This window comes from Arachis hypogaea, chromosome 1 (assembly GCF_003086295.3).
Source record: "Arachis hypogaea cultivar Tifrunner chromosome 1, arahy.Tifrunner.gnm2.J5K5, whole genome shotgun sequence".
Classification (NCBI taxonomy): Eukaryota; Viridiplantae; Streptophyta; class Magnoliopsida; order Fabales; family Fabaceae; genus Arachis; species Arachis hypogaea.
Window position 1 is genome coordinate 10049794 of NC_092036.1, and position 25026 is coordinate 10074819.

The 25026-nt window shown below is 31.3% G+C and overlaps 3 protein-coding genes across 11 annotated transcripts; all 3 read right to left on the reverse strand.

Annotated features, from left to right (window-relative positions):
- Positions 1-10161: 10161 nt before the first annotated feature.
- Positions 10162-11194, reverse strand: LOC112716093 (cytosolic sulfotransferase 12-like). Its single transcript, XM_025768270.2, has one exon. The coding sequence runs from the start codon at positions 11190-11192 to the stop codon at positions 10200-10202; it is 993 nt and encodes a 330-aa protein (XP_025624055.1). The 5' UTR covers positions 11193-11194; the 3' UTR covers positions 10162-10199.
- A 4693-nt stretch (positions 11195-15887) lies between these two features.
- Positions 15888-16904, reverse strand: LOC112716921 (cytosolic sulfotransferase 12). The gene has a single exon (XM_025769306.2). The coding sequence runs from the start codon at positions 16902-16904 to the stop codon at positions 15888-15890; it is 1017 nt and encodes a 338-aa protein (XP_025625091.1).
- Positions 16905-19417: 2513 nt separating this feature from the next.
- Positions 19418-22869, reverse strand: LOC112795714 (uncharacterized). 9 transcript variants are annotated; one of them, XM_072237256.1, is made up of 7 exons: positions 22438-22869; positions 21829-21896; positions 21580-21751; positions 21379-21473; positions 21276-21298; positions 20745-21072; positions 19418-20641 (listed from the first exon to the last, which is right to left on the reverse strand). In XM_072237256.1, exons 1-6 carry the CDS (start codon positions 22675-22677, stop codon positions 21011-21013), a joined length of 660 nt encoding a protein of 219 aa, XP_072093357.1. In that variant the 5' UTR covers positions 22678-22869; the 3' UTR covers positions 19418-20641; positions 20745-21010. The 9 variants fall into 9 exon arrangements, with proteins under 9 accessions (XP_072093357.1, XP_029153286.1, XP_072093338.1 ...); XM_029297453.2 differs by lacking the exon at positions 20745-21072 and having other exon boundaries at positions 19418-19668; positions 20600-20641; positions 21145-21298; positions 22438-22866; XM_072237237.1 differs by lacking the exon at positions 20745-21072 and having other exon boundaries at positions 19418-19668; positions 20580-20641; positions 21145-21298; positions 22438-22866.
- Positions 22870-25026: the final 2157 nt, after the last annotated feature.

The window sequence follows — 25026 nt, forward strand, 5'->3', positions numbered from 1 at the left end:
TGCATGACGCGCACGCGTCGGTAAAAAAAAAGAGTTTTTTTTCTCCCCTTCCATTTTCTTTTGCTTATCACATTCGCATACCTCTACTCTTCCCATTTTCATTTAGTTTTTGTAGCATGTTTTCATTTTTTTTAGTCCTTTTAATAATGGTGTTGTATCTTCCTACTCAATTGTTGAGGATTCATTGCATTACTTTGGTGCTTCTTGACTTGTTTCATATTGTTGGGTGATGTTTCTCTTCAAATCAATGCTCAATCTTTTATGCACTTGTGTTCTTTGTGCATTGATATGACCTTATATTGTCTTTCATGGCCCACTCTCTCTTGTTCGAACTTGATGCTCATCATGCTCTTCATGCTTTGACCTTACTCTTGCATCAAGTATCATTGATATGCCATTTTCTCTTATTGTTTCCTCCTCTACATGTTGTAGCTACCATGTAGTAGAGAACCATAAACCTACTTGGCATTAGCCCCCGCCTATGTTCTAATTGCTTTGATATCTTTGTTATAGGCTTAACTTTCTTTCTTTTTCTTTCCTTTTAGGTTGGCCACCAAGAAGGGGGAAAGGAAAAGCTTTTAAATGGGACAACAAACAAGTCATCCGCACAACCTTTTGAAGGAGCTCATCAATTGTAGCAACCCGTCCACCTTGCTCTTCTTCGCATGCACCGAGGACGGTGCAATCTTCAAGTGTGGGGAGGTCGTTCGACCGATCTCCATGGGTAACAATTTCCTTTTCAACACCAATTCTTAGTTTTCTTTGTTAGATTAGTTATTGCATTGCATGATAGGTTGCATGTTAGTTAGAATTTGTACATATTTTACTACCTTCTTCTTATTAGGACTACTTGGTTAGAGTGATGATTTCTTTCCCAAGAAACCATTTTAGGGCAACCTACCAATTTAAAAATTTTTTGTTGAACTTGTTTGAAAGAATGTATTTTGGAACATGGTTTTGAGCTAAGAACACAAGCAAGTGAGATTTGAGCCTAATGGTGTGGTTACATCCTATAACCACTTATTCTTCCTTTTTGTGTGCATTATTCTCTTTCTATGATTGTAATCTTTGATTTGTTTGATTCTATATGTCCATTATTCCTTGTATTCATGCATTTATATGATTGAGGCCATCATTTCATTTAGCTTACTTACCCAAAAAGCCTTACCCCTTATCATCCATTGTTAGCCAATTTGAGCCTACGATTAACCTACTTTGTTCTTGATTTAGCACATTACAAGCCTTAAAGCGAAAAACAATAAGTGTCCTTAATTTGGATCTTTGATTAGCTTAGGCTAGTGTGTGTGAGTATCATTCAAGTGTGGGAATCTTGGGACATTGGGGGAATAAAATGGTAGTTTTGTATTTTTGTTGTAAATATTGGGAATTGGGTACATGCTCGTGTATTGATCAAATGTATAGACCTTATGCATTGATGCTCTTGTATATAAAAAAATGAGAAAAAAAAAACAAAAGAAAAAGAAAAGAAAAATAATATGGAAAAGAAAAAAATATAGAAAAAAATAGAAAAGAAAGAAAAAGAAAAACAATAAAAAGGGGACAAAATGCCCCAAAGTAAAGCTCAAATAAAAGTCAATGCATATGTGTTGTGAAATGAAAAGAGAATGCATGAGTATGTGGAAAAATGAAGAATGGGTAGTTAGGTTAGAATATAGGATGTCATAGGTTAGGTGGGAAGTCTAAGCCTATCAAAGATTCAAACTTCAAGCTCACTTGACCAAATATGCATCCTACCTTAACCCTAGCCCCATTACAACCTAAAGAAAAGACCTCATGATAATTGTATGCGTGCATTGAATAATTGTTGATTGTTAGATGAAAAACAAATCTTGGAAAGCATGATTAGGGGAGAATTGAGTGAATCAACCCCAAACACCGAGTGACTAGGGTGCAAACACTTCCGGTGAAGGTTCGATGCTCAATTCCTTGATTCCCGGCTTTCACGAGCGTTCTTCTTGCAAATCTATGTGAACTTCATGTTTATACTTCCATTGGTAGGACTCATGAATCGTTATATGATCTTAAGCCCTACTTGTGCATGTATGTCTTGGAGATCGATTTATTTTTAACCAAGTAGGTAGAATCATTTTGCATATAGTTTCTTTGCTTTGAATAAGTGTCATATCCCTTATTTCATTCTTGGTTTAGCATGAGGACATGCTAAGGTTTAAGTGTGGGGAGGTTGATAAACCCCAATTTGACGGTTTATCTTGTATTGAATTTAGAGTATTTTGATGACCTTTACCCACATTTATTCAATGAAATAGCATGGTTTTATAACTTCTCCTTTAATTGTGCTTAAGAGTGAAAACATGCTTTTTAAGTCTTAAAATAGTTAAATTTAATTCACCTTGATTCCATTAGATGCCTTGATATGTTTGTTAAGTGATTTAAGTTTTAGGAGGCAAAGATTGGATCAAGGGAATGAAGAAAGAAAGCATGAAAAGTTGAAGAACTCATGAAGAAATGAAAGAACCGGAAAGCTGTCAAGCCGACCTCTTCGCACTTAAATGACCATAACTTGAGCTACAGAGATCCAAATGATGCGGTTCCAGTTGGGTTGGAAAGCTAACATCTGGGGCTTCGAAACGATATAAGATTTGTCATAGTTGCTACACGTATGGTGGCGCGCACATGCATAGTACGCGCACGCGCCGTTGCTGCCACCTGGTTCACTTAAAGCAAAACGTGGCCAGCGAATTCTAAAGCCTTGTGAGCCCAATCCAACTCATTTCTGATGCTATTTAACCCAAGAAATAAAGATGGAAACACATGTTAGTTACCATTAGTCATAGTTTAGTTTTAGAAGTAGTTAGAACTAGTTTCTAGAGAGAGAAGCTCTCACTTCTCTCTAGAATTAGGATTAGGATTAGGTTTAGTTCTTAGATCTAGATTTAGATTCATCTTCTTCTACTTCTATCTTCTCAATTCCTTGTAGTTACATTCATTCTTCTCCTACTCTTTTGGTGTAATCTCTTTTATGTTGTTCTTATATTTTGTTGTAGATCTAGTATTGTTCCTTCTACTTTCTTTCAATTCAATTCAAGGTAATTCATAATAATTGTGTTTCTTTTGATTGTTGTTGTTAATTTCTTTCAATAATTGTTGTTAGATTCTCTTCTTGTTGTCAATTTGCTTTGCTTTTCTTTTGTACCTTCCAAGTGTTTGATGAAATGCTTGGTTGGATTTTAGTGTAGGTTTTGTTCCTCTTGGTCTAGGTAGAGTAATTAGTGACTCTTGAGTTATCTAATTCCTTTGTTGATTGATAATTAGAAGTTGCTAATTGATTTGAATGCCTCTAAAGCTAGTCTTTCCTTTAGGAGTTGATTAGGACTTGAGGAATCAAATTGATTCATCCACTTAACTTTCCTCCATGGTTAGAGGTTGACTAAGTGGGAGCAATGGACAATTTGCCATCACAATTGAGGAGGATAACTAGGATAGGACTTCTAGTTCTCATATCTTGCTAAGAGCTTTGCTAGTTGTTAGTTTATTTTCTTTGCCATTTATATTTCTTGTCTAAAATCTTAAAAACCCCAAATATAACTCACAACCAATAACAAGACACTTTATTGTAAATCCTAGGGAGAATGACCCGAGGTTTAAATACTTCGGTTTATAGATTTTAGGGGTTTGTACTTGTGACAAACAAATTTTTGTATGAGAGGATTATTGTTGGTTTAGAGACTATACTTCAACGAGATTTCATTTGTGAAATTCTAAACCGTCAAAAATCCAATCATCAAGATAACAAATTTTTCCTTTGCTTTTTGCTTGATATTCTTGCATCTCCGCCATGACATTGTCAAAAGCCCAGTGTAGAATTCTGGTTAACTCCTCGGAATCTGACACAAATTCACAAATGTTGTGAGACCGAAAGGCTAAATCGTCAAATCTCTTGCTTCTCAGCTCCAATAGAGGCTCGTCTTGGCTGCTCTTGATGTGTGTGTGCCTCCTCTTTATGTTCTTGCTCTAGCGTTCTAGTATATATTTTGGTGCCACTTTATCTAATCGCTCGAAGCTTAAAACGCTCAGCAAATGACGGCACAATATGCCCCTTGACTCAAATAGCAGGCACTAGCACTTTACTTCTCGTGATACTGCATCGTAAGTGATGAAAAAGTTGTTGAATGTGGAGTTAGAAACCTGTTTTATGACTTCATATGTGATAAAACCTAAGGTGGAATGTACTGATCTTATGATGCGGATCACATTTCCTCTGAATTGTTCTTGAACTTCCCTGAACTTCTCGTGGGTATACACATGTTGAAATTGAGCCTCTATTGTTGATTTTGTTGCACACGGTATCATGGTGTGAAAATCTACAGTATCAAATTCTCTCTCTCTTTGCTCTTTGCTTGCTAGGTAATTATTGTATTGCTTAGCAAATTGAATCAATGAGCTGTTCTGTGTGATGAACTTGTTGAAAAGTGCGTGCATGCTCTCGCTTCTTTGTGTGCTTCTCATCCAGTCCAAAAGTGGTGATCTAGGTAAACTAGAATCCATAAATGGCGATCTTCGTATAGCTTTATAGAATGAACTGAAAACATGAGCCTATATAAGCTGAAAGTTGTGCAAGTTTTAACCGAAAAAGTAACATCATCAAAATAATTCGAATTAAAAATGTCAATTACCTGAGAGCCACTTATTTCCTCCGATGCCGAACTTTGTGACAAAATCGTTCCAGTTTCTGTCGAATGCGTCTTTTGTGAACGAGTTCCAAACGACGTGGCTCATCTCTTGTTCAATTTCTTCGTGTTGCTTGTAGCAGTTTAGTTTCCTTGGGATCTTCTTCTTGATGTGCCAGATGCACCACTGGTGAATTGTTGTTGGCATGCATATCTTGATGGCCCTTTGCATCGATGCACATTGGTCGGCAAGAATGCCTTTTGGTGCCTTCCCTCCCATGCAACGGAGCTAACACTCGAATAGCCATTTGAATGATTGGATGTCCTCATTTTTCATAAGAGCGCATCCGAGAAGTGTCGACTGGCCGTGGTGATTCACACCTACAAAAGAGCTAAAAACCATATTGTACGTGCAAAAATGGACACTGGCATCAGTTATGAACCGAAATGTGTTGCCTGTGTGAACCTAAGACTTAGTTTTGGTGAACCGAATACCTCTTTATGTTGTACGTGGTATTGAATAAAACCACGCCTCCGAAATACTCGCATGCAGTCCTTCTTCTTGCATTGGCCCATAATACATTTTTGATGGAGTGATTGCCTTCGAGGTTGAGCTCGAAAAAGAAATTTTGATTCTTCTCTTTCATTCTTAAAAGGTACTTCCCAAATTCTTTGGCATCGTCTTGTTCAGACACATTCCGTACTTTCCTTGTGATGTAATTCCTCACGTCTTTTTCTATAAAACTTAGTTCTCAATGACTGCCCGTTGCTACTACAAATGATTGGTAAGTTTTGCTCGGTCTGATTCTGGCTTCCTCGTTATTTTTGATGGTGTGACGCACGAACATGCTTAGCTCCATGTGTTGTTTAAGCATCTCTGCTCGGTTTGGACAATAGGGGTGTGAATGATTCAGAACAACTTTAGAAATTGTCCAAAGATCGACGTCCTTCAATATGTGTACATAAATTCTGGCTGGATAGTTTATACCGAATGAGGGTTTGTCTTCAGAGTTGGAGATATCTTGGATTTCCACCTCCCCTCTCTGCTGCATACGATTAGTTGATTCTTAATCTTGTCTCCCTTCCGAGTCGTGTTCCTTATTTTGGTAGAACAGCCGAAAAATTTGGAATAATTTTTGTAGAACTTTCCAGTTTCTTCTAGTGTTTTAAAAGTCATTCCGACCTTTGGGACAAATTGTTTATCCACAACACACCTCGTCTGCAGATTGAACCGAACATATCATTAAATTGAAACCATTGTATATTACTAAATAAATGGAACATTGTCCATTATATAAATTCAAATACGAACAAATGTCTGCGTAATGTACTGAACATATTATTAGAGCGAAACCATTGTATAGTACTAAATGAACGGAACATTGTGCTTTATATAAATTCAAATTCAAACAACTGTCTACATAATGAACCGAACATGTTAGTAGAGCAAAACCATTGTATAGTACTAAATGAACAGAACATTATTCATTATATAAACTCAAATTCGAACAACTGCCTGCATAATGAACCGAGTAATACTCTCTTAACAAAACCAATGCAGAATACTAAATGAACCGAACATTGTATATATATATATAATCAAATTCGAAAAAATGGAAGAGATTAATTGTTATCCTTCAGAGATTGTATTCCATTCAATTCAATTCAGTTCAATCCAAATTAGAACACACCTGCGTCTAGAATTTAGCAATTGCATTCAATTCAATTCAAAATTGAATAATCCAAACCTTGTCTGCTTGATTCAATTCAGAAGAATAATCCAAATCGCTCTCATTCAACTGATTTGAAGTTGAATTATTCATTGTTTTGATAGCCTATTGAAATCTAAAAACGAAGAAGATAAATTCACATATCGAAGAAGAAAACAAAGAACGACAAGCAGCAGAACAGATCTGAAAATTGCAATTCAAATCGTTAACGTTGAAAAATGTTTATGTTAAAGAAAAAGCTTTACGTAATTCTGGGCTAAGGATTCGATGGTCCCAAAACATTTGGACCATTAAATAGTCTCATAACAAAACATGTTTTTTAAATTTTTTAATAACTATTAAATAGTCTTTTTATAATTTTAATTACAAATTAACCCCATATATTTTATTTAATTATAAAAACTATTTTTTATTTTATAAATTATTATTTTATCATTCATTTATTATGTTTATTAACAATCAAAATAAAAAACAATAACGAATTAGATCTTCCATTGATCGTAATAAATTTTTTGGCCATTCCAATCGATTAAAAGTTTATATTTGATCTGTGATGTTCGTCAGGGCTGTGAAATCGTGTTTATTTGAAAATCAATCGATTGGATTATCAAAACAATCGATTGAATTTTAGGTTTCCCATAACTCAATCGACTGGGCTACAGGTTATCACAAAACAATCGATTAAAAATTACAAGGCAGCATGGTTTTCGCAAAAATCAATCGATTGGTCATATTACCCAATTGATTGAACGATGACTAAAATGTGGGTTTTTTAAAATTCAATCGATTGCTTCTACTACCCAATCGATTGAATGCTTCAAAACAACCTAAGGTCTGACAATTCAATCGATTTAAGTCATCAAAATAATATGGCCAAATTCAATCGATTGGTTGTGTTACCCAATCGATTGAAAGCTTTTATAATTTTTCTCTATTTCTATGCACTATAGAGATATTTTAGTTTAAAAACTCATATTTTTATGATGAAGTAATGTCATTTTCATTTATTATTTCAATAACAATGCCATACAAATTTTATGTCTTGTGAATTATATTTTATTTTATATAATTAATTTATGTAAAAAAATTCTATATCTTTTTATTTGTTTGCATTCTATTTTGTTCTTTTCATTTGTTCAAGATTTGACCTCTCTATTGAATCTTGACTAGAAAAAAAAAATACCATGCAATATATATCAAAGCATTTTAATAATTTGTTTATATATTGCTAAGACATATATGAAGTATATATTACAAATTTTTAGTCAATTATTCCTAGATTAACAATGGAAGCCCCCTTTCCAATCCTCCATTAGAGCGATAGGACTTTTAGACTTATCATCTTCAGATTTTACAGTTTCTTCAAGAGGCACACGATCCGTTATTTTCTCATTGTAAAGCTATGATAACGTTACTTTCATGTTGTGTTCTCCATTCTGAGCCTACAATATATCGAACATCAGTTTCACAGTTCTAGAGATGACACCAGCATCACTCAGAAATTCGCCATTCTGCACGATGAAGAGCACAGAAGGATAATTAGATTTCAATACAAAACATTTGAGCAGACATAAAAAGCAGTTAAAACAGGGGAATATTGAATATCTCCTGCACTGTCGATATCTCCTGCAGCAGCAGCATTTTCAGCTGAGGGTGTTTTATATGAATTTCCCAAAAAGGAGGAACATTTCAAGAAACGAATTCTCTGTCAAAAATAAGAACATTCATTACCAGCCAATACATGATTCCAAAAAAGGGTAAGTCAAGAGACATTATAATAACTAACCAGGCATCGAGTCATAAGCCTGCACCACTCTCTCATGATACATAAAGAGATTGATACACGATTCTAATGGTGGGATTGAATAATTGGTGATAGATTATTCACCAATTTATAATGTTAATATTAAAGAAAAGATAAGATTAGAGTATCCAAATCAAAACAAAGTCTTAAAAATTGAAAATAGAATTTTAAAGTTAAGATAGATGGATAATAAGATAATAATTTATAAAAACGATAAGAAATTTTAAAATGGCGTAGTACACAATTCAATCGATTGAGTAACACAACCAATCGATTGTGTAACACAACCAATCGATTAAATTGGACAAATCCATATTGCTTTGATGACTTCAATCGATTGGGTAAACAATCAATCGATTGAATTGTGAGACCTCAAGTTGCTTTGGAGCATTCAATCGATTGGGTAGTATAAGAAATCGATTGAATTTTAAAAAACCAACATTTTAGTCATGGTTCAATCGATTGGGTAATATGACCAATCGATTGATTTTTGCGAAAATCATGCTGCCTTACAATTTTCAATCGATTGTTTTGTAATAACATGTAGTCCAATCGATTGAGTTATGGGAAACCTGAAATTCAATCGATTGTTTTGATAATCCAATCAATTGATTTTCAAATAAACACGATTTCACAGCCCTGACGAACGTCACGGATCAAATATAAACTTTTAATCAATTAGAATGGCCAAAAAGTTTATTACGATCAATGGAAGATCTAATTCGTTATTGTTTTTTATTTTGATTGTTAATAAACATAATAGATAAATGATAAAATAATAATTTATAAAATAAAAAATAGTTTTTATAATTAAATAAAATATATGGGGTTAATTTGTAATTAAAATTAGAAAAGAACTATTTAGCAATTATTAAAAAAACTTAAAAAATATGTTTTGTTATAGGACTATTTAATGGTCTAAACGTTCTGAGATCATCGAATTCAGTACCGTAATTCTGTTATATTAATAGGATGGAGAGGCGACGCACGTATATTTTATATAACTTGGGAGGAAGAGGTGCATTACTTGATGACTTAGTTTGGTCTTTTATATGAATGTGAAATAAACATTATTGTTTTTATAATAAGTGAACAATAAATAAAAATTGTGGTGAATTTTTTATTGGAGTTGTTCTTAGTCTCATTTCTTAGAGCCGCCAAATCAGAGTTATTGGAATCAGAAATGATGTCATGACAATTATTGATGCGATGTACCATTGTTGTTGAGAATTAAATTATAGAATTACTTGCATACATAATACTAGAGACATCCACTACAAGGGAAAAATCTTGATTGCTGCCATGCATGTTTAATTTTTCTTTCAAAATATCATCACCAACTACTCTGCTTGTTTTGGCAATATAGTTAATTGCTATTTATGACATTCTGTAAGATCAAGGACAATTTTAGGTGCATTTACATATGCTTGGATATGTATGTCAGCTATCATCAATCAACATGCACGCACAGACTATCATGTAAGATTTCTGAACATAATAAATGAAAAAAACGTTAAAGCAGTGTTTGATCATAAAAACAGGATAAAAAAAATATTGAGAATAAAATATAAAGAATAAAGATATAAAAATTAATATTTTTATATTTTATTTAATAATAAATTAAAATAATTATAAAAGTATAATTTATTTTTATCTTTTCAAAAAAGTTTAAAAATAAATATAATAATAAAAATATAATTATGATAAATTACTAAAAATAATAAAAAAATAAAAAATAAATTATATTTTTTGTTAGTGTCTTAAATTCTTTTTATTAGAATAAATACAAAATATATTAAATCAGATTAGTGTAATGGTCAATTTTCAATTAATTCAATCAAATCTACAGTCGAGTAGTTATCGAAAACAATAATATATTTATATATATAATTCACTTCATCATCATTTCATGAATTGCATTTTAATTCAAATAAATAAATTAAGATCACATCTCACTTCTCCAAATGGATCGGACAACGAAATTAAATATACAATTAAAAACACTTAATATTATATCTAGAATCTAAATCCATAATGTCCTAGCTTCTTTTCGGTAATCATATCAAGTTTTTCAATCATCTCAATAGTAAGATAATTTTTGAAATCTCCAACTTTGCCACATCGGAAGAAAGCCCTATGTTCTTCACCACTTGACAACTTTCCTTTCTTATTCACTTCCAAGTTGCTCAAGATCTTGAAACTACATAGCTTCAAAATATCATCAATGACACCTTCATCTTCCTCCTCTTTTGAAAAGGGGCACCCAACAAACCTAGCAAGCTCTTTCAACACAAAGCTAGGGTTCTTCTTCATCTCTTCATATCTCATCAACATTATCTTCTTTGGTTGATCCAAGCTTTCCTTCCAATACCCTAAAACATGATCCCAAAAGGGTCCACATAGGCTCACCCCATTACAAAATTTTTCCAATGAATCTTCAAGTGAATTGGCACATGTACCTTCCATTTTAAGTTCGTTCGTGAAATGCCACAACGAGATGAATGCGTCTTTAGGATCTCTACAAAGATATACTATTTTACAATCTGAATCGATCACTGATTTTGGCAACGAAACATAAGGAAGATGTGTGGAGAAAAGCCTTGGTGAAGGGATTGAATTTAGATTAGGTACTAAATCCTTATCATTGTATAAATCAAGCTCTAAAAAGGGTACAAGAAAATGAGGGTTTTTAGTGAGCAAAGGGTGGTTTTGGAACATTTTAGGGTATTTGTGGCGGTTAAGCAATGCAAATGTCCATGCCTTAAGCCAAGTGGTACCTGATTTTGGAGTTGTAACAATGAGGATATCTGAGTTAAGAGCATTGAAGTGTTTTTGGCAAGACAATACCCCTTGCAATTGCCTAGTGATATGCCAAAACCCTTGGTATTGGTGTAAGTGGCTTGCAAGCCAACCTTTCTCCATTGGCAAGGTTGCTATCAAATCCTTGCATTCTTGGGACACTTCACTCTCTTGCAAGTATTTAGGCATTATGTTATTGGCTTGGGGCATGGTTTGAGTAAAGGGAGCTATTTGAGAATTCAATGGCTAATTAGGTTTCGCTCTCATGCATATATAAGAGGGGAGAATAAGGTCATTTGCTCTAATTTATTAAATACGGACATTTCGTTGAATCGATATATTTAAATGTGTCAGACACATTTTAAATATGACATTCATTTAATTTTATATTTAATATTGTCTCTAAAAAAATTATAAAAAAATTCTTTTAGATATACTTTAACCGATCCAATTATAAGATTATATAAAAGCGTATCCAACTTTATTTTTTAAAATATTTTTGATGAACTGAGTTTAAAAATAATGTGTTGTTAATTACTAAAAAAATCTAAATTTTTTATATAATTAAAATATTAAAACTAATAAAAAAGTTATTTGTACTTTAATATAACAATAAAATATCAAAATATGATTATAATTTATCTATAAAATTTTATTTTATATATGTTATGTCCTCCTATCAAACAAATACTTAAAATTAGTGTATTGATGTAGTTTATGTTGTGTTGTGTTCCTTATTTATATGAAGTGGAAAAAATTACACAACTTCCGTTTTTTATTGAAGTTAAATATTTAATTAATTAGCTCTCATTTCTTTTCAACAATAATCACCTAATTATGTAATTTTTGAAGACGGCCTTTATAGGGTGCTTAATTGGTAATAAGTGGGGTTTTTTATGGTGGATAGATATATAATTATTTATATATTTTTTATTAGTTTAATTTTTGAGAGAAGTGATATTATGAGGTAGTATCAAAATTTATATGATCAAAAAATTTAGAATTAATTTTTTTTATTCTTTAAAAAAAGAAAATAGGATAAGATAAATAAAAGAGAAAAAAAGTTCATATAATAATTCAAACAAACTCAAAAGAAGTTTTTGTTTGAGGAAATATGTTAGAAATATAATAATTTATATGTCTCTTTTTATCATCTAAAAATTATATATAAAAGAAATAAAAATTTACATACAGTTATCTTTATATGAAATTGATAGTTGAGATAATTTATTGATAAATTTAACTAAATTATTATTTAAAGATTTTTAATTATCAACTTTAATTCATACGAAGACAATTGCATTTGAATTCTCACATTTACAAAGAATGACATCATGACAACTTCAACCAATCATAGTTAAAGAATAGAAAATATCAAAATTTGTTCATCTTCTTTTCTCTTGTAGACAATAATTCAATTGATATGATAATTTATTCAAAAAATTTTAAATTTTATTTCGTACTTAATTAGGCAATAATTGAATTGTTAACACTAAAACTTGTTATAGCAATAAATTTATAAAATACAACAAAACAAAAAATATGTTGATATAAATAATTACATCATCGCTGAAGTTCAGTGCATGAGAGTAATTGTTCACTGTACACTTGCATGTGAATCTCTGAATTATTATATTGTAACAGAATTGACGTAAATGGCATGACCTAGCTAGCTAGGTTGGATCGGATATTATTGGTAACTACTTGATTTGTTAATAATAAATGAATGAAAAAGACTTGACATAAAAAAGTTCTCAAGCGAATCAGGGTTGTTATGAATCACACATAATTTGAGTACGATAATGTGTTACCAAAAATAGGGTTTCCAAACAGCAACAAGAAAAAGTGCAGCAAAAACCAACCATGTAATGTGAATGATCTCACCTTTAATTTGTTTTAGGGATATCAAATGGACCATGCAAATCTGTTTAAGGTTTTTGATGAGTTTAGGATCACATCATAACTGAATAGTGAAGACTCACGTGTAGTTATTTTTATGTAAAGTTGGTAGTCGAAAATCGTTATATGAGAATTTAATCAAATTTGTCAAATTTTTTAATGATTTTTGACTATCAATTTCACGTTAAGACAATTGCAGGTGATGAGTTTTTAACTAATCAAATCTGGTTTATTTTTTTCATGAAAATTCATTTTTATAATTGTTTTGTTTATGTTTAATTTGTGAATCTGATCCGATTGGTTGTTTATTTATTTATTTTAAAGATAAAAACTAATATAAAGTTGAAAGTACATTATGTTAAGTTATTTTTAATAATGCTAAAAAAATTTAGCAATAAATACTTCCCTTAAGATCAAATTCATGAATCCAAATTGAAAATTGGAAGCATAATGAAAGAATGAATAACATCAATAAGATACAAATTAAAGTGTGGACAAACCAATGATATGATATGACAGAGAGAATATTATCCAAGAATTCCAAAAAAAAAAAAAAACAGGTTGAAGGAGTGAATCTTACATAAATAACCAAAATTAAATTATAAATTATGTGTTAAATATTAAAATTTATGTATTTTTATTTAATAGTTTAAATTTTGAAGATAAATAATTTAATGATATAGTATTAAAATATTTATGACTTAAAAATTTAAAATTTAATTTTTGTTGTCTAATATTTTTTATTTAATAATTTTTTGTTGTCTAATATTTATGACTTAATATTTAAAAATTTAACGCCAATCCACATTAATAAGCAGATAATATCTTTGTAATAGAAATATGATCAAAGATTAATATGAATCACAAAGTATAATTTTAAGGACTAAATTTAATTAACTAAACTTTCGTCGACCAATTTAAAAATATAACTTCTGAAATTAATTTGAATATTAACTCATCCGGCTAGTTCCTTGATCATAATATGTGGATCATTTTAAACGTGTCTAACAGTAATTAAAGAGAGTAAAACAATAAAACATTGAATGAGTTTCATTATTGAATGCTGCTGCTGATCCCATGTGGCCATGTGCATGCTGTAACCTCCGATCAGTATGTGTCCTATAATAAAGTAAATTTCACTTCTATATATTATTATTATTATTATTATTATTATTATTATTATTATTATTATTATTATTATTATTATTATTATTATTATTATTATTATTATTATTATTATTATTATTATTATTATTATTATTATTATTATTCGGCTTTTTTATGATGATACCTATATACGTCGTACATGTGTACATGTTTTTCTCTTCTTGTGAGTAAATAACTAAATATCTACGCTGTCTATGATTTTATTATCTATAAGCATCAGGAATTTGAATTCACTCTTTTATATACAATAATTTGATTATTTATCAACGATAAATTTTTAAATAAAATTTTGATTTATAATATATTAATTTTTAATTTTTCAGACTAAAAATTATTATAAAAAACAAAAACAAAAGATAATATAATGGTATTAATATGTCCGTTAATTTGACTACAAAGTTGTGTTGGTTAGAAGGGATTAAGTGGCTGGTAATCAAAGGTAAGACATTGAAATTCATGTCTTTGTAGATGGCTAAATTTTTTGGATTTTTTAGCAACGAAATGATTGACGTAATTGGTTTAGTGACGATATCAAACTACTCTACTTCATCAGTTCATATTAATAATAAAACTAACCATCTCAATTTAGCTCATAAAAATAATTAAACATATCAAATTAGTTAGAGTTTTCATCACATACTTTTTTATTTATTACTAATATGGACTAGTAAAGTAAAATAGTTTTATATGCGATATAATAACATGGTTTTTTTTGGTAATTATATCATGTTATAAGTACTTCTAAAGCTAAATAATTGGGCTATATATTTTTTTTTATGTTTGTGTTTAGAATGTTTAAACTTTAAAGGGCTTATGGTTTTATTGGAATTTAGGGGCTTTTGGCGTGATTGTTTGAATATTAAGAGCCAATGTGATTAAAGAAAATATACTCCTAATTTCTACCATTTTGTTGTGTCGTTTTCTTCGTATATATGTTAAAATATTAATGAAAAAAAAATATATTAAGGTGACATCCCATATCTGGGTTAAAAAAATATTGTTTTAAAATACATTTACATGCTATAGTGTCTATAATTACGATTACTATAGTGACTCTAAGTGTTAAGAAAATTAAAATAATATTTTTTTATATTAACAATATTTTTTAATTTAAAAAATAAAAATATTATGAAAATATAAAAAAGTAACTTTATTTAATTTTAGCAATGTTTTTTTAAGTGTTACCAAAGTTATTTAGCCGTCGTAACTACTGTAATCTCATAGTCATCATACACTTCGTATTGACAATATTAACAGTAATGGTGCGGATCATATATTTCATGTGTACTTAAGTTGGGTTTGTTTATTTGCTTGTCTAACTCTTAGAGAGAAGAAAATTAAATTAACATAAAATAATATTATATTTCATCAATACATTTAAAATACACCACATGCAAAACAAACATCCATTAATTAATATAGCACATAACTATCATAATCGATAAAGATAAAGGAAGCTATATATAGAGAGATATAGCAAAGATAATATATATAATACTTTAGGATTTTCAATTTAAATAAATTAAATAAATATTTTAATTATTGAAATAAATAATTATAAAAATTATTATTAAAATTCGTCATTTACTCTTATTTTGTTTACAATAAACGTGTACAGTATAAACGAGATAAAACATGTACGTGTGACACGTATATATCTCCTTTACATTGTAAACGAGATATATACAAATTTATTTCGTTTATACAGTAAACGAGATAAGGACGAGGGACGGATTTTGATAATAATTCTTATAATTATTTATTTCAATAATTAAAATATTTATTTAATTTATTTAAATAAAAAATTTTAATACCTTGTATATAATGCAAATTAAAATCCTAAAATTTAAACCCAAAAATACCCATTTTGTTTTCAACAATAGTATTCAATTGGTCAACCATTTCATGGGTGAGATGATTCTTCCAATCTCCAATTTCACCACGACGGAAGTAAGCTTTGTTTGCAATTCCAGATGGCCTTTTACCATTTTTATTCACTTCCAAATTCTTCAAGTTCTCAAAGCTACATAGCTTCAAGATATCATCCACCAACCCTTGATCTTCCTCCTCTTTGGAAAAAGGACACCCTAAAAACTCAGCTAGATTCTTCAAAACAAGACTAGTATTCATTTTCAATTCTTCATATCTCAAAAACATTACCTTCTTCTTTGGCTTCTCCAAGCTCAACAAGCTCTCCTTCCAATAGCTCAATATATGGTCCCAAAAGGGTCCACCAACATTGATTCCTCTACAAAACTGATCAAAGGAATCTTTAAGGGGATTCGTCCCTTTGAATAATCTTAAGGAATTAGAAAAATGCCAAAGCGAAATGAAAGTGTCTTTCGGATCCCTGCAAAGATACACTATCTTACAGTCAGAATCTTTCACTGATTCCGGCAATGAGACATAAGGAAGGTGAGTAGCGAAAAGCCTCGGAGAAGAGAACGAGCTTAGATCCGGAACTACATCTTTGACATGAAAAAGGTCAAACTCCAAAAAGGGTACAAGAGCATGAGGATTGTTAGAGAATAAAGGGTGATCATGGTTTAGGGTTATAGGGTATTTGGTTTTGCGGTTGATCAAGGAAAATGTTAATGCCTTGAGCCAAGTGGTGCCTGATTTTGGTTGAGTTGCAAGGAGAATATCAGTGTCTTGGGCTTTGAAGTGTTTTTGACAATTTAAGAGTCCTTGCAATTGCCTAGGGACATGCCAAAATCCTTGGTATTGGTAGATGGTGTTTACAAACCAACCTTTATCGGTTGGTAAGGTTGATATCAAATCCCTAACATCTTCGCTTAGTTCATCTTCTTGCAAGTATTTGGGTACAATAATGGAGGAGGGTTGCCCTTCAGCCATGGTGTATGTGTAAACTAGCTAACTAGTTAGGTTTAAAGTCGCAGCTTGAGTTTGCATTGAATTGTTGGTTATATATATATAATGATTTCATGAGATATGAAATATTGATAATAAATTAAGTTAAAAGTTTTCTTTAGAATAAATTACTATTTATATCTATAAAAGATACAGACGTTACAAATGTATCCATATAAGAATAAAACGACAATTGTAATTATGGAAGATGGGCTCCGTGTGCCAAGAGTAATCGAACATTGGTTATGCAATTGGTCTCTTAGGATACTTTTAGCACATGTAAGCTATCTTCCGTAGTTATAATTGTCGTTTTATTTTTATATAGGTATATTTGTCAACGTTTGTATCTTTCATGGATATAAATGGTAATTTATTCGTTTTCTTTAATAATTAATCAACAATAATAATGTTGATATTAAAATAAAAAATATTTTGAAATGTAATTTTTTTAAAAATATTATAAAATAAAAAAGTGTTACTAATTAAATATTGTCATGAAATCTTCATCCTAAAAATTTATTTTTCCGGCAATATATTATGTACAATATTTGTGTGTTTGGAACAGAGGGATATGCGTATATCATTATTTATAATTGATTTAGTAATGGTTGGCTTTTAAACTGCCGCTAAATTTGGAGAATTTATAGCACAATCTAAATTTGCGACTAAAACATGTGTCTGTTGTAGTGATAGTCTTTTTTAAGACTTAAAACATAATTATGTACATTTTTCTTTACTTTATACTGAAATTGTTTGAGAGCAATAATGCAAAATTCGAATTTTTTTTTCAAAATTGGAAGAGAGATTCAAACCTGAAACCTCTAAATGATAATGAAAAGATTATGCTATTTGAATTATAGTTCGTTAGTAAAATTTAAATTTTAAATATTTTAATACACTACAAGAAAAACACCCATTCAGGTATACTTGAAAAGTGTAGCCAAAAGTGGAAAAAATGATGCCTTAGGCTACAGCTACGCTTTTTGGGCTACGGCTACGCTTTTTAGGGTGATTCCTATTCGGCCGTTGCCTATTCTCAAAGGCTACGCTTTTCTGCACCAAGGACTACGCTTTTGACATTTAGGAATAGGGTACGCTTTTCAAGTGATGCTGTCCAGGACCAAAGGCTACGCTTTTCAGCTTCCATTTTTGTCAGAATAGGCTACGCTTTTCAACGCTACTGCATCATCTATAAAGCGTAGCCACATTGTATACCATGGCTACCTTTTATAAGTGTAGCCTTAGGTCCCTCATTTTTTTTTTGGTATAGTATAGCTACTCTATATAAGTGTAGCCTTAAGTCCCTCATTGTTTTTTTTTAATTATATATATATATATATATATATATATAATTCTAATAATTTTTTGTACCACATAATATTTAATAATATGATTATATATAATTATGTATTTTTAATTAAATAAATTAAATATTATAAAATAAAAATAAATACACAATTATATTAAACTAAAAAATATTCTAGCAAAACACAGCAAATACATTCTAAAGATTCACAAGCACTGTAATGTTACAATATATTAGTACATAAAACAATGGATCCAATTATCCAATTGAACAATCATTCAACAATAGAGTAAAAAAAATGAAACATGTCTAAACTACTACTTTCTAAACTACTACTTGCGATCTTTAGCTACACTTGCAGCCGCTAGAATCAACTGTCCAAAGAGTATTCTGGAGGTGATTCCTAATTTCTTGTGTCAAGAATTCATTCCAAACAAACATGGTCTCATAAAGGACATGGCCTGCCTCATTATCACACATGTTTCTTTGAAGACTACACATAATGTGATATGAGTAGCTGAAAAAGCACTACAAGAAAAACACCCATTCAAGTACACTTAAAAAGTGTAGCCAAAACCAAAAAAAAATGATGCCTTAGGAAAAGGCTACGCTTTTTAAGCTTCGGAGACACTTTTGTAGGCGATGCCTATACTAGTGTTGCCTATTCTCAAAGGCTACGCTTTTCTGTAGCAAAGGCTACGCTTCTCGCCTTTGAGAATAGGGTACGCTTTTTAAGTGATGCTGTTCAGAACCTAAGGCTACGCTTTTCAGCACTAATAGTTACCATAATTCTAAGGAATAGGCTACACTTTTCAGAGCTACTGCATCACTTTATAAATGTAGCAAATAATATACCTATAGCTACTCTATATAAGTGTAGCCTTTTGTCTCTCATATTTTTTTTAAAAATTTCTGTTTATATATATATATATATATATATATATATATATATATATATATATATATATATATATATATATATATATATATATATATATATATATATATAAACAGAAATTTCTAACAATTTTTTTATCTAAACTCTAATATTTGAGAATATAATATATATAATCCTGTATTGTTAATTAAATTAGTTAATTATTATAAAATAAAAATGTATACCCCCAAAATAATACCATACAATAATCTTTAAACAATAAAAATTATACTGAAACAAAATATAAGTATACAATGAACCAAAAATATTGGAATGATCATAATTTTGAGCATTCATACATCTCAAAGTAGAATAAGTATACTCATATAATGCACTTAGAGTTTACTACTAATAAACTAGGAAAAATCAAAATATTATATCATATAAATGTATCTTAGCTTCTAATAAACGACATCATCATCAACCATACATCTTTCAATTTCCACCTTTGTCAATAAATCATTATGATAAGCATCTCAATCTTCATTCACATCTTCAGAATTATCCTGCATAATTATATAGAAAAATAATTATAATTTGAAAAAGTACAAGAAGAAAAAAGTAATTAACAGATTAATAACACATACAATATCCGAGAGGCATAGGATAATTGAAACTACTCTACTTTTCATATCACCAAAGTCTTTTGCTTTAAAATAACAATCACATTCCGGGGGATACTATAAATCACCATAAAGGACAACTAAAAACATCCTAAAAGATAAGAGTATACATACATATATATACAACCCAAAAACATCCTTTTAACCTCAAACAATGAGCTACATACTCTTGAGCTGAGCTTGGTAATTGAGACAGGCCAAAATACATGGATAAGAAAACAAGATTGTATTTGGAGCAGGAGACAGGTATTACAAGACACTGTCAGACAGAAATCTCCACCTAAAAAACAGGGACAGTAGAACAGCGGTAAAACCACAAATGTTTTGCCTAGTTTCAATATCTTCCCTCTCTATTTTCTATGCTGATGCACCTATTAAACGCAGCTTCATATACCCTTTTACACATGATTGAACCAATATATATTGCAGAGGTAACTTCATATGAAAGTAAGGCATCACAAAATGACTCTAATACAATCATCTGGATTTATTTCAATTTAAATCATCACCAAAATGGACCCGAATCTTAACATCTGACCTTGCACAACACACCCATTCAACAACAACTAAGCTCTATATCCTAGGTGGAGTCAGTTACATGCATCGAAGGACAACATGATACATTAGTACTCCCTAGCATAGATAATATCTATGTTTCAACCATTTATATAGATCTCTTTTAGTAAACATGGCAAATGTATTCATTTAAAGCAAATGTTAATATAACTAGAAAATGAAATGGGTATTAGGAACATAGAAACAAATGAATTTGAAAACTAAAAGCCAGATTATACAAAAGTCATAGTGTTTCTACTTTTGACTTGGATATTGCATCAAGTGTAGCTGACTCTAGTTCCTGCATAAGGACAGAAAACAAAAGAATTTAGGCCAAAATATCACAATAAGGTGAGTTTAGTGACAAAAATAAACTTCACCAACACTTCAGCTTTTAAAGTTACCTCTGGCATATAAAAATAAGATTGTTTACTTCAATCAAGATGTCAAACATTATAGTTAAAAATGCTGGTCTTTTTCTCTTTGAGAATGGCTAGAGCCTTGGGAAAGACTGTGAAATTCTTAGAAGGGATCTCTTTATAATCCTTCTTAGTTCTCTTTTTTTCTGTGTTTGTCTTTCTTTAATGTACCCTTCCGGCCGGGAATATGGTATTCGGATATGGAATTGGCTGCAAAGCTTGATATCATATCCCCACATCTTTCAGTTGAGTCAGCAGCTAAACCAGTTCGGGCACATGGCTTTGGTGCAGCCAGACCTCTTAATGCTTTGCCCTATAATATTAAGTGATAACCTCCTTAAAATACAGAATCTAAATTATAATCCCACAACTTATGATTTCATACCACATCAACTGCAGTCAATCCAGAAGATTTATCAGCAGCTGACAAAAGTTCAGAAACACTTCAAAAATTGACTTGGCTACACTCGGCAGTTGTTTGACAAGCTTGCAATATACCATCATTGTTAACTTCACCTGAAGTAGCAGAATTCTCCATGCTGCCAACAATTATGAATAGAATAAAAAATAGTGAAAAGTTGACAATGATATCAAGTGATGAATAAACAATGAGGCAAACCATGAACTCCCTTGCTGTCTCTTGGCAGCTGAAGTAGAAAAAACCAAAACATTCTTCAAGTTATTAGTAGTAGTTTTCTCCAAAGATGGATTTTCCTGAACATAGTAAGATAGTAACAATTTTAATTTGTTCAAACTTCAACCTCGATAACTATAAAATAATGAGAGAATTGTAATTGAATGAAGAAGTAAACCAACCAACCTGAATAAGAATCATGAGTTTGGCAAATAAAATAACCTTTGCATTTTCTTTTCCAGAAACAACTCCAAACTTGGACTTTCTGGCAGGGAATACTTCATCAACACGCTTGTTGGTGTATTTTGGGCTCCTCAACATCCCTGGTCTCTTATCCATATTATCCATCTGATTGGTGCTGCAAACATAAATCAACCAAAATCTCTGAAATCTTGAAATAACACAAACATTTTAAGAGAAGCATAAGAAACATACTTTGTAGTATCACTCAATGGGAGTGAAGATTTATCAGTGACAACACTTCCCTTCTTCAACTGCTCTCCCTGCCAACCATGTAAAAATGAGAATTTCTTCCTCAACAATTCAATACTAATTTGTCAACTTTGGAAGAAAAATAGAAAATATATTGGAAAATCAAATCAAGCTATTCAACGAGCTTGTCATTATAAGCAGATGGAGAGAATTAAGCAAAAAAGAACTTAGCTTATGTCACTGGAAAAGTGAAATTAATATATGTACCAGTACAGCATAACAAGTAGCGAAAATTGTTATTCTGATTTAAAAAAAAAATTCCGATACAAATGACTATGTTACTATAGGATGTTCGAAGCTCTTATACAGAAGCATCATCGATAATTGAATTGAATATCAAATGTGAAAATAACAAATCGAAATAAAGCATTTGGAAATTAAAACCAACCCGAAGTTCCGAAGGTGTCTTTCTCTTAAGCACGGCGCCACCACCGTCCACCGGTGCTGGCAATTTTCCCATGAGAATTAAGAACCCTAATTGCCTTTTAACACAGGCTAGTGGGAATTAAGAACCCTAATTGCCTAAATCAGGAAAAAAAATTAAAAGCCTACCTGTCGTCGATGAGAGAGCGAATCGAGCAGGGATTGACGGAGCAGAGGCGGCACGATTAGCAAAGGAGACGCGGAGCAAAGCAGAAGAGCACGGCGAGGAGGTGGTGCGACGTAAGAGAGCTGCGGCGTCGTTGCAAAGTAGCAGAGCTGCGGCGGCGGTGCGGTGTAACAGAGCCGCGGTGGTGGCATGGCGTGGCGTAGCAGAGCCGTGTGAGGATGTGGTGCAAGGAGAAGAGCCATGTGATGGCGTAGCAGAGCTATGAACTCTTAGCTTTGTGCGAAATGATGATAGCGCGGGGGAAAGGGGGAAGAGGGGGAAACATTCACTGGGTGTTATGTGCTTTGGGTAGGAGAGAAGGAATGAAAGACTGAAGGGCTTCGATGAAGGGCTTCGAAGAAGAAGAAACAAAAAAAATTTCACCAAGTCCTATATACGTGTATTTGGGGTTTTTACATTGGGCAACACTTTTAAAGCGCACCCAAAACATAACAAATAGGTTACTCTTTAAAAGCGCTCCTTTTGGTTAAAAAAGTGAAGCCATAACTCTTAAGATAAGGCTACGCTTTATAAGTGATATCTATAACATCTAAGGAGACGCTTTTTAAGTGATGCCACAAATGTGTTTCCTATTCTCCTACAGAAAGGAAACACAGAGAAAAGCGTAGCCTATTCTAAGAATAGGCTACGCTTTTCAAATGTAACCTAAAAAAAGTGTGGCTGAATGGGTGTTTTTCTTGTAGTGAAGAAATCCTTTGTAAGGTCGACTGTGCACAACAGCTTCTTGTATCTAAAATACTAATAAAAAAATCATATAATTAATCAAAATGTGACATCCAGAATAACAGAAAATGAAGCAAAAATGCTGCGTTAAAATTCAATGATGGCACAAGGGAAAAATAAAAACACCTAGCACAACACAATCATGTCCTATTTCTGAGGGAGCCAACTTTTTAATTGCTTGTGTCACCATTATTCTGGTTGAAAAAATCTCTTCCAATAAGCGGCGGGGAAGCACACCTCTGTGAACTGAATTACATTAAGTTACTTCATACTCTACATAAATGAGTTATGCGAAGGTTTCCATAACAATTTGTCAAACAAAAGAAGGGAGAGGTGATGAAACAACACGCTCATATAGTAATCAACTAAACAAGAAGTAATTCCACAATATTAACAATTTACAGTTATATCAAGTAAATGTCATTCCTTTAGCTTCATTGATATTAAGTTCAAAACTCCTTCATTTTTCAATGGAATATAAAGGAAACAGGCCACAGGGGTTTAATACACAAAATCTCTATAAAAAATATAGACGAATTTCCTATAATCAATTAACCATAAGCTAGTCCTATCATTTGCAATTAACAGAATGATGAAAAATGAAGAAGAAGAAGAACTGAAACTGAAAGAAGTGGGTGATGGAAGATGTTATTACCAGAAACATGAACTAGAAGAGCAGAGAATTTCAAAGAATAGTGAAGCATCAACTCAAGTGAGAAGCATTACTAACAAAATGAGTGTTTATAGCCTGAAGACAGAAATATATTACAATTAAGAGAATAGATGAGACTTGGAATCATTGAAGATGTGAAATAATTGAGTACAAGACTTATATACTAGTATGAAACAATGATTACTTATACATCTATGAAGCTAAAACGGACCTAATAAGCAAGATGCAAAATCAGAAAGCAAATTAAAACGAAGCAAGCAACATAAACTAAAAAAATTAGAAAGACAATACCACAGTAAAATAACTTTAACTCCTATCATGTACTATTCATACAGTAAAATAACTAAGCCTGCTGACTGAATTAAATAAATAAGATACAATATTACAGTATCTTTTTGATTGATCACTTACTTTTTCTCTTCTCAACTTGTTGGTTTTTTATTATTCTCATTAAAGATGAATGCTAAATTCACAAAATCATGCCAATCAGCTTAATTTTAAGTGCAAAAAGGGAAAATGGCATTGTTTCAAAGAGTAAAGTGAGAATCACCAACCTAAATTGTAAAATTAAAAATGAGACAGATCTATCAATTTTGCACCAATGTCCCAAATACAAAAGGAAAAACCATAAAGTAAATAAAACTGTGCTCTTTCTACTGTTATTTAATCATGTCACTCAATCAAACACAACACAATAAAATAAAACTAACAAATAACAAGTATTGTAGTAGGAAGTAGTCAAATGCAAGATATTTCAAGTCTTAATTTAGCACTAATTAAAAAGAATGCAATGTTGGATGAGAAATGAACCACATGTCTGTGTTGCTCGAACCTTTCGCGGAGGTTAGCTGCCTAAAAAAGATGAATAAGAACAAGAAAAATGGTCAAATAATTAAAGTTAGGGACCCAAAGTAAAAAAAAAAAAAACTAATCGGAAGGGTGAATGACCCGGTGATATCAATGTATATCAATCTACCTTAGCTTGTGAAGGTGGAAAGTGTGAGAACTCATCATTAAGCAGAAAATTATTGAACAAAAGGAAATGTCAAGAATAATGCATACAATCATAATTAGTTTTCTATTTCAAAATTCAAAACAAAACTGGATACAATGCTATAAGGGAATCACAGATACA

Excerpts from the sequence above, each read along its gene's own strand:
- LOC112795714 (XM_072237245.1), bottom strand. The coding sequence starts at position 22,677 with ATGGCTCTTCTCCTTGCACCACATCCTCACACGGCTCTGCTACGCCAC. Across the intron at positions 21,474-21,579 it reads AACTCATGATTCTTATTCAG|GAAAATCCATCTTTGGAGAA; the intron begins GTTGGTTGGTTT and ends TACTATGTTCAG. Across the intron at positions 21,299-21,378 it reads AGACAGCAAGGGAGTTCATG|CATGGAGAATTCTGCTACTT; the intron begins GTTTGCCTCATT and ends AATTGTTGGCAG.
- LOC112716921 (XM_025769306.2), bottom strand. The coding sequence starts at position 16,904 with ATGGCTGAAGGGCAACCCTCCTCCATTATTGTACCCAAATACTTGCAA.
- LOC112716093 (XM_025768270.2), bottom strand. The coding sequence starts at position 11,192 with ATGCCCCAAGCCAATAACATAATGCCTAAATACTTGCAAGAGAGTGAA.